Source organism: Caretta caretta, chromosome 2 (genome assembly GCF_965140235.1).
Source record: "Caretta caretta isolate rCarCar2 chromosome 2, rCarCar1.hap1, whole genome shotgun sequence".
Lineage (NCBI taxonomy): Eukaryota > Metazoa > Chordata > Testudines > Cheloniidae > Caretta > Caretta caretta.
Window position 1 is genome coordinate 52817893 of NC_134207.1, and position 10320 is coordinate 52828212.

The following is a 10320-nucleotide window of genomic DNA, read 5'->3' on the forward strand; positions in this document are numbered from 1 at the left end:
TTCTTTAATAGATTTAATGCGAAGCTGTTAGCTAAATTTGTTTCAAATCTAGGGCATTTCAATCTTTTATATAATTGATTAGTTTTAATATATTCTTTATTCTATTTAATTATTCTTCCTCCATTTACAACACATCACATAGGTTTTTACTTCCTAACCACATTTACATTATACTGCAGTTAAACAAAACTTTTGCATAACAGTGTTAATGGTTAAGCTTCATTTCTTATATGCACTGATCTTGGTGCTGGGTTAGAGTCTGCTTCCAAAGTGCACAGCCATCTGAAAAAGAAAAAACAACCTTTGGTGGTTCCTCTTTGGAGCCTCCATAGGATTTTAATTAAAGAGAATGTTTTTACATTTGTTTTACCCCTTTTATGATACACACTACATGTTCCAAGGGAATGCACCTTCCTTCCATAAGGCAACCGTTTGCCTTTATTTGCCATGAAATCATAGGACTGGAAGGGACCTCGAGAGGTCATCTAGTCCAGTGGCCTACACTCATGGCAGGACTAAGTATTATCAAGACCATAATGGAGATTCCACAACCTCCTTAGACAATTTATTGAATGAAGAATGCACTATAAGGTGGGTAGAAAGCTGGCTAGATTGTCGGGCTCAACGGGTAGTGATCAATGGCTCCATGTCTAGTTGGCAGCCGGTATCAAGTGGAGTGCCCCAAGGGTCGGTCCTGGGGCCGGTTTTGTTCAATATCTTCATAAATGATCTGGAGGATGGTGTGGATTGCACTCTCAGCAAATTTGCGGATGATACTAAACTGGGAGGAGTGGTAGATACGCTGGAGGGGAGGGATAGGATACAGAAGGACCTAGACAAATTGGAGGATTGGGCCAAAAGAAATCTGATGAGGTTCAATAAGGATAAGTGCAGGGTCCTGCACTTAGGACGGAAGAACCCAATGCACAGCTACAGACTAGGGACCGAATGGCTAGGCAGCAGTTCTGCGGAAAAGGACCTAGGGGTGACAGTGGACGAGAAGCTGGATATGAGTCAGAAGTGTGCCCTTGTTGCCAAGAAGGCCAATGGCATTTTGGGATGTATAAGTAGGGGCATAGCGAGCAGATCGAGGGACGTGATCGTTCCCCTCTATTCGACATTGGTGAGGCCTCAGCTGGAGTACTGTGTCCAGTTTTGGGCCCCACACTTCAAGAAGGATGTGGATAAATTGGAGAGAGTCCAGCGAAGGGCAACAAAAATGATTAGGGGTCTGGAACACATGACTTATGAGGAGAGGCTGAGGGAGCTGGGATTGTTTAGCCTGCAGAAGAGAAGAATGAGGGGGGATTTGATAGCTGCTTTCAACTACCTGAAAGGGGGTTCCAAAGAGGATGGCTCTAGACTGTTCTCAATGGTAGCAGATGACAGAACGAGGAGTAATGGTCTCAAGTTGCAGTGGGGGAGGTTTAGATTGGATATTAGGAAAAACTTTTTCACTAAGAGGGTGGTGAAACACTGGAATGCGTTACCTAGGGAGGTGGTAGAATCTCCTTCCTTAGAGGTTTTTAAGGTCAGGCTTGACAAAGCCCTGGCTGGGATGATTTGACTGGGAATTGGTCCTGCTTCGAGCAGGGGGTTGGACTAGATGACCTTCTGGGGTCCCTTCCAACCCTTATATTCTATGATTCTATTCCAGTGATTAACCACTCTGACAGTTAGGAAGTTTTTCTTAAGGTCCAACCTAACCCTCCCTTGCTGCAATTTAAGCCCATTGCTTCTTAGATTCATAGATACTAAGGTCAGAAGGGACCGTTATGATCTAGTCTGACCTCCTGCACAACGCAGGCCACAGAATTTCACCCACCCACTGCTGCGAAAAACCTCTCACCTATGTCTGAGCTATTGAAGTGAGCTCAAATCGTGGTTTAAAGACTTCGAGGAGCAGAGAATCCTCCAGCAAGTGACCCGTGCCCCATGCTACAGAGGAAGGCGAAAAACCTCCAGGGCTTCTTCCAATCTGCCCTGGAGGAAAACTTCTTCCCAACCGCAAATATAGCGATCAGCTAAACCCTGGGCATGTGGGCAAGATTCACTAGCTAGATACCCAGGAAAGAATTTTCTGTAGAACTCAGATCCCACCCCATCTAACATCCCATCACAGGCCATTGGGCCTATTTACCATGAATATTTAAAGATCAATTACCAAAATCATGTTATCCCATCATAGCATCTCCTCCATAAACTTATTGAGTTTAATCTTAAAGCCAGATAGGTCTTTTGCCCCTGCTGCTTCCCTTGGAAGACTCTTCCAAAACTTCACTCCTCTGATGGTCCTATCCTCAGAGATTAACAACAATTCTTCTCCCTCCTCCTTGTAACAAGCTTTTATGTACTTGAAATGTGTTATGTTTCTCCCAGCCCCCCACCCCCCGATCTTCTTTTCCAGACTAAACAAACCCAATTTTTCAATCTTCTCTCATAGGTCATGTTTTCTAGACCTTTAATCATTTCCATTGCTCTTCTCTGGACTTTCTCCAATTTGTCTGTCATGTTAGCCATATTAATTTTCCCATGAAGTATAACTGTTTTTGGGCTTAAAGAGTTTCCATGTATCCCTATCAAAGTAATTGTCTAAGTACTCAGAGCCACCTTAAGGCACAGTGTCCCTAACATTGCTACTCTTATGACCACCACCTCATCTTGCTGGTACTCCAGAGGTGCACTCGCTCTAATTTTTCATTCTTGTCCTGCAGCTCTTTCAGCTGCTATTTCATTACTACAAAAGGATCCAGAGTCTGGTTCTAGTCATCCCTGCCATAGCCACAACCATGTCCGCTAATGACTAGTCCTTATTTTAAAAGATGTTGAACTTCATAAAAACATTGAGGTAACAAAGCCAGATAACATCAGCTACGTGTGTTTGACTTGAGGGGGAAAAGAATTAAATTTAGCAAAGACTGCCAGGAAACACTGGCAGCTATTCAAAAAGGATCAGTTTGGCAACTCTGAACACAAGATTCAAATGGATTTTTAGTGGAACCTTTTAAAAAGCCAATTATTTTTCAACATACAAAATGGGGGTTTACAAGCCAAGAGTGTTTCTTTAAAATCTTGCACAATTACAGAAATTTTGTTCAACACTCCTTGTGTTGCTCTAATAATTTTTTTAGACAAATGTACCCAGATTGCATTCCCCACTTGTACATTTGGAGGCAGCCAAGTTCAAATGAGAACTCCTTATTTCTTTTAAATAATTTTGACTAAATTATCCATAGTCCAATGATTCAAATCAAATTGTGTGTCTGCCTACAGAAGTAATTTACAACTGATTATTTACATACTATTCCTTTGTGAAAAGGGCCCATTTTCCTTCAGAATGGCTGTAAAGGATTCTGGGGACAAAAGCATATTGATGGTAGTGGTTACCACCTTGGCTCCTATTACACAATTTGTTTGACTACCAGGGTTCCACCAAGCAAGACTGCACTAAGTTGTACTGCCATAACCAGGCTTTATCAAACAAGCATTTTTTCCTCCTTATTTAATATTACATCCTTTTATTACACCAACCTACTTAATCCCTTCAGAACTCTAAAATTTTTAACATTCTGCATAAGTGAACCATTTAACTCCTAACTCTCTTTCCTTAATTCACTTATCTCCCAGAAAGAAAAGGAGTACTTGTGGCACCTTAGAGACTAACCAATTTATTTGAGCCTAAGCTTTCATGAGATGATTCGCATCCGATGAAGTGAGCTGTAGCTCACGAAAGCTTAGGCTCAAATAAATTGGTTAGTCTCTAAGGTGCCACAAGTACTCCCTTTCTTTTTGCGAATACAGACTAACACGGCTGCTACTCTGAAACTTATCTCCCAGAGTGACACATTTCTCAGCAGATTTTTCTCCGTAGCTCTGATCTTATCTTTATTTTTTGCACTCATTCTTTAGCTACAATTACTGTTCTCTCCAGGCGTCTTATTCTTTAAAATTTCAGTGGCATTCAACAGACCTTTTCAGTGCTGTACCAAGCATTGTTACATAGGTATTCACAATACGTCCCTCTATTCCCTTGAATTTCTCTTTAGTGGAGAACAATATGGTTTATATCTCTTTCTTGCATTTTTTGTCTAATACTATTTGCTGGAGTCCCTTTTCCATCCGGTTCTAATCTCCCCCTATCACTTCCCTATGGAGTCCAAAGGATCCTCCTTTAGATCTAACCCATTCCTCCAGTGCCCTGGAAACCTCCTCAAATTTAAACCCTTCCAACACCATTGCTAAACTGGTGGGTTGCAATCCTTGATAATAAAGTTACACATATAATCAGCTATACATTACCTGCTCCAGACGAATGAATCTGAGTCACGATACCACTACGTTGAGATTCTCCCCAAGACCGCTTTCCACTTGGCTTCCCAAAAAACTCAGTTCAACTCCAGGTCTCCTCACTCAGCTATTTTAATTTGGCATACAGCAAAGCTACGCTGAGTTGATCAGACTCAAGCGTACAGGGTGGATATAGGGTGTATCACACATCCAAACTTACACAGAAAACCTCTTCCTTTATATATATTTACACATTGTATTGCATTTATTGTAAATTGCATCACACATTTTGGGATTGGCTTGGTTACTTTGTGTGAACCAATCCCTGTACAGCATGCTCTGTTCATATAGAACCTGATCTTTACGTGGCAGGTTTCTCTTGTCCATTGTTCCAAGCACTGGGTGTTCCTGCTGATCTGAGCTAGCACAGCATCCTGACTCCAGCATACTGCTTGTTACATCGCTATTTACAACTTAATCTTCCATCACCTTCCCAATCATGCTCACTAAGAAATGAGGCCAGTTACTTATGTTCAGGTAGGCCTACATTTGGCCCCTTTCAAGATTCAGCTCTGCTTCAAAGCAAAGTGTCCTCAACATTAACAAATGTTAATAAGATGTTACTCTTACTATCTTGAACGTAAAAAGGCCAAAGTCCCCAGAAATGTCCTCCATTTGTGTACATGCAAAATATTTTCATGATGTTTTCAAGCATTATCATCTGCAAGCAGGTCTGTAAAAATGCGTTTTGTGAGAGCAAGTTCTAACTTCTGCAAAAGTCATCCAAGATAGATTAGGTATAAAAGATTTATGCATGATTTGCTATAGGAGAAGCAGCTGAGAGAGGATGAAAGCACCTGCCATACAAGGAGGATTTCTGAACTAGCCTGTGAAAAGGAGAAAGAACGACAACTTGAGATGGAGCTCACTTACCTGAACAGACTATTGCAGGATGAAAGACAGAAGGTTCTTACTGCACAAGAGCAGGTATTACATATTTGTTTTGAGTTTTTCAAATGAATTGCATTAAATACAATGCTAATCCAATGGCATCTGAACACCTTTAAAGAGCTGGAGTTCAAGTAAAAGATTAATTTCCTCCCTTGTTAGATTTCTGATTAATATTTCAATGAAAATTCTGAGCTCAAAAAGGAGCTTAAAAAAAATCAAAACCTGACCTATGTAATTGGTAACAGGTTGCCAGTTTAGGGTTACATTGCATTAAAATAGCTCTTATATAGTGTTAGAATGGATGACGGCGTTGTATAGAGCTCACGTTGGAAATATCTAGACTCCCAAGCACAAAAGTTCAAATTCCAACAAAGCTGACTCAGTCCCTTAGCCTTCCAAAGTAGATAATCTACATGCACATTCTGTAAATACTTTGGGATCTTTTGGTATGAAAGGAAGTTGTATAAGTTCAAGATATACAAAATTTCATTTGCAATGTGCAGTGCAACTGTACTAAAAAAAATATATGACCATATGGACTACGAAAAACACTACAGCCCAACTGTTTCAGAGAGCTGTTCCAAAACAGTATTCAAACCAAAAATTTCATCAAGTGAGGTATTTTTTTGGTTTGCCATTCTGAGCTCTGTGAATTAATTTGGCACTCAAAAGTATTCATTGAATAATTTTCAGAACAACCTGCAACTTGTCCCCTGAAAGTTAAGTCCAAAAACTGTCTCTTGAGCTATTCACTAGTATTTGCTAGGAGTGATTGTAACAATCTTGATACAAATGAGAAACCAAGACAAATATTTTCATGAATAGCAGCAATGTTCTCAAGTTAAGAGCAAGTCAAATAAGAGCAATATATGCTCAAAAATATTTACAAGTCTGTCTTCAGTTATTTGACTAACTAGATTAATCTAATCATATTTGCATGCTCATTAGTATAAGTTTTGCCACGATCAGCTCAGTTTGAATATTACGGAGCTGATTTTCATAATTGCACCTGCACAAATTAGTATGCTGTTGCCTTCAGTTACTGCAACTGGATACAAATCAGAACTCACGGTGCATGCAAACATCTTTATTTGCACATGTAATCATACTAATGTAGGAATTAGACATTTGTGTACAATTCTAAGAGTCATTTTGAAAATCATTTGAATTGCAGGTAAAGTCAAAGGTATAAGTTCTCCCACACATGGAAAAAAAAATAAATAAAAAAAGACATTCACAAACAGCACAGAAACACGAAGACATCATATAAAACTCTCAATTTTTGTGGGGAAATTATTAAATAAGGCACTATGTCTAACTTCTGACAATTCTGTTGTCTATCCAGCACCTTTAAATAGCTTATTTTATAAATCTGAATTAAAAAAACCCCTAGGTAATGCAAAGGTGACTGGACAGTACAAGATAGCACTCATCTCCCTAAAAAAGGAAGCTTATTTGTTGAGCATAGACCAGTGGCTCTCAACCAGGGGTCTGGGGACCCCTGGGGGGCTGGGAGCAGGTTTCAGGGGGGCCACCAAGCAGGGCCACTGTTAGACTCGCTGGGGCCCAGGGCAGAAAGCTGAAGTCCCACGGCATGGGGCTGAAGCCCAGGGCCCTGAGCCCTTCCACCTGGGACTGAAGACAAAACTTGAGAAACTTAGCTCCCTGGTGGCCCCTGTGGCATGGGGCCCCAGGCAATTGCCCTGCTTGCTACCCCCTAATGCCGGCCCTGGCTTTTATATGCAGAAAATTAGTTGTGGCACAGGTGGGCCATGGAGTTTTTAATAGCATGTTGGGGGGGCCTCAGAAAGAAAAAGGTCGAGACCCCTGGCATAGACAGTGTTCTTAGGCCTGTAAAAAACAAATGAACATTGCCCCACTGCATTTACACTTTAGGACAGGCAAAAATTCCCTGGGAGACCTCGAGAAGATTCTTTCAGGGAAATTTTTTGGTATATGGCAATAATGAGTGGGTAATGCATTTTCACTGGCTGTTGACTTTCTACCACATAAGTTTTAAATTCTTGCATTGATTGTAGCTGGTCATTACATTATTCTGAATGAAAAATGTTATGACTGCCTCTACCCTCCTACTAAAGAGGGTGACTGCCATCTTTAAATTAGATTGCTGAGCAATCTGAAAGCACAGGAAATGAAATATCAGTTTGTTAGAGCTTCTACAATGCTTTGGAAATTTAAATGCAAAGTCAGTCCATTCATTGTACCAATAGGTACTACGTCTCCAGCAAGGAAGGAAATCTGTAAATCTAAATGGACAGTCACTTCAGAGCCAGCAAAAAGATTTAGAAAGGAGATGGTCAAGAGCTCAACTGGAAAATTCGAAACTGCGAACAGAAAAAACTCATTTAGTAGAACATATTTCTCAGTTACATAAACAGGTAAATAAATTCATGCTCTTAAAAAAAAAGTGGTAGGAATATTACCCTACAAGTGGGTCACCCTTCTTCATAATGATGCTATAGAAAAAATATGAAGTGGTAATTTAAAACCACATTTAGTTACAGACAGCCCAAATTCTCTTTTCTAGGCTTATGTCAAGGTAAGTGAAATAACTCCGAGAATTTTTTATTTACGCTGGTGTAAATCTGGAGTATCGAGTCCAGGGCCTCTTATTGTAAGCAATGCAGGTAGCAACACCTGTAGTTACAAGATAGCCTGGAGCTTTCCATAAGACCCTTTTCAGAGTAGCAGCCGTGTTAGTCTGTATTTGCAAAAAGAAAAGGAGTACTTGTGGCACCTTAGAGACTAACAAATTTATTTGAGCATGAGCTTTCGTGAGCTACAGCTCACTTCATCGGATGCATAAGACCCTGTTTTCAGTTGCTTATAATTTCACCAAACTAACATTGTGGGTTTTCCGATGGTGGCTACTGAAGCTGAATTTTGGGGGGGAAAGTTTCAGCCAAACCAGCCCAAATGCTTTTCTGAATTAGGTTGGGGAAACACTGCTGTAAAAATTTAAACATGGGAAAAACAATTGTTTAGTTGAGACGCTCTAGTGCGTCCATGCTTTGCAGTAGAGACATGCAACTTGGCAAGGGCTGTGTGTCACACCTATCAGGGATGTACCTGAAATGTTTTGAAGACTGTCTATAAAGTTTAAATAAGGTTAGTTGTTCCTTGTGATAACAGGACACCTGTTCTCGTTTGAACCAAGCCACTAACCAAAGCCAAAAATCAGATTTGTAAAGGCAACGTTAGCCCTTATGGTTGCTGGGGTGTCAGTCTGTCACAACACGTACACTATGCAGCGTACCAACAGTAATTGCCATTATCAAATCAGACCAGTGGTTAGTCTAGTCCAGTCTTTTTTCTCCAGCTTTGAGATACTTCAGAAAGTGCAAGAAATCCAAGAAAGAAAGTCTGCTTCTAACAGGATTTATGGTTCACAGATTTACTGATACGCAAGGCTCTAGTTTTCATATTTAACATATGTTCCATGCCCTTTTACCTCATTCAAAATAAAGATCAAATTCAAGGAAGAATCAGGGCAAAGTGATACCTTTTATTGTGTAGTTCTGTGCAGAACTCTTACTTGCCATTGGAGTGTTGTCTTACTCTATATCTTATTTACATAAGCATGTAAACCAAAAGGCCAATATACAAAATAAGGGATCTATTATAGATACGTCCTTTTCAGCAGCTTGAAAGGAAAGATTACTCAAAGTTTGACACAAGTAGGGTTAAGTGTTATGGCTTAGATGATGTAACTTTAGGAACCAGTGACATTTACACTAGTTCAGTTTATGTATTGTTGTAAATGAAATTTCACCCTAGAAAAAAGTTTTAGGGCAAAGTGCCTTACTAGGCCTTAAATTATATTCTACAGAATTAAATGCTAATGTCTTTTTCTTTTCAAATTACCTAGATTTCGGAGAAAGAAGATGAAATCCGTCGCATGCATGGACATGTTAGTACTATGTCCTATGACCTGAATAGTCTGAAATCTCAAGTGGAAACAGAGCATAGCTTGCAGAGAGAAAGATGGAAAGAGTTCTCCAATATTCTAACAGCATACAAGTCACCTGCTAAATAAGCTCTATTTCGGGAAGGAGTTACTGAAAGTGAGCTAACCTAATAATTTTAAAAATGAAATGGACACTAACAATTAGTTTCTTAAATTCCCATTGTAAAAAAGAGCATGTCCTGAGGCACCTAAATAAAGCATACTGCTCTTCAAGAATAGTATTCTGCATTTCTACACAACAAATGAAACTAGATCCTATCAGAATCACTTGGAACCTGGGGAGATGGGCTAAGCACCCTGAGTGGAGGCAGCATGCTCAGCCCTTGCGAAGCTGGCTTCAAATTAATTAAAAAGCAACCCGTTTGGCCACTTCAAGGAGTGGCTTTTGTGTAATTGCAAAGGTAGCCCCATGCAGTCATCACTCCTGTCCTAACCAAGGTGGCAGGCTCTGTCACGAGCAGTCAAGGCTGATTCCCCACTCTGGCACTCCGAGTGCAGAAGGTGGGGGCCCGCAAGGATTCTAAAAATTAATACTGGCCATTCCAGGCTTGTATTAAACTCCCAAGGTTACAGCTTCTCTCTGACCTTGGATGGGTAGATGCTGCCACCACCCAAATGCAAAACCCCTAGGAACCCAGGAAGCTGCACTTGGGAATTCCTTCCTGTGGGGTGCCCTCAAGCCCTTTTACCCCCCTCTGGGGAAGAATGGAGAAAGAAAACAAAGGAAATGAATTAGCTGGGGGTAACAGCTAAACAACATATGCACAAACTTCTTAGGACTCCAAAAATCCAATCCTGTTCTTAAAAAATTTTATTAAAAACAAAAAGAAAGAAAATACATCTGGAACTTAGACTTTTGCTAGATTAAAAAATAACCCATTTACAAAAATTAAATATCAGGAATAAACTTCTGAGGTCCAGCTTAAAGGTTACACGCAAAACAAAAAGCATTTAGGGTTAGCACAGAGGAGTCCACAATCCAATAACAAAAAAACAGAAATAAACCTAATTGCATCTTTCTAAACATTCCTGATCTACTTACATATCGGGGTTGTTAAATAAGTAGTTCTAGATAGGATGTGATGATTTTCATA

At 40.1% G+C, this 10320-nt stretch overlaps 1 protein-coding gene across 4 annotated transcripts in view; it reads left to right on the forward strand.

Moving 5' to 3' along the window:
• The window catches only part of LOC125632591 (uncharacterized), a 63834-nt gene extending 54392 nt beyond the window's left edge, over positions 1 to 9442 (forward strand). For 3 of the 4 annotated variants that reach the window (XM_075125093.1, XM_075125094.1, XM_075125095.1), the window contains 3 exons: positions 5116 to 5274; positions 7470 to 7637; positions 9128 to 9442. In XM_075125093.1, the coding sequence (XP_074981194.1) occupies positions 5116 to 5274; positions 7470 to 7637; positions 9128 to 9295 (495 nt within the window). In that variant the 3' untranslated portion in view covers positions 9296 to 9442. The remainder of the gene's footprint in view (positions 1 to 5115; positions 5275 to 7469; positions 7638 to 9127) is intronic. The other variant, XM_075125096.1, reaches the window with a different exon arrangement.
• The last annotated feature ends 878 nt before the right edge of the window (positions 9443 to 10320 follow it).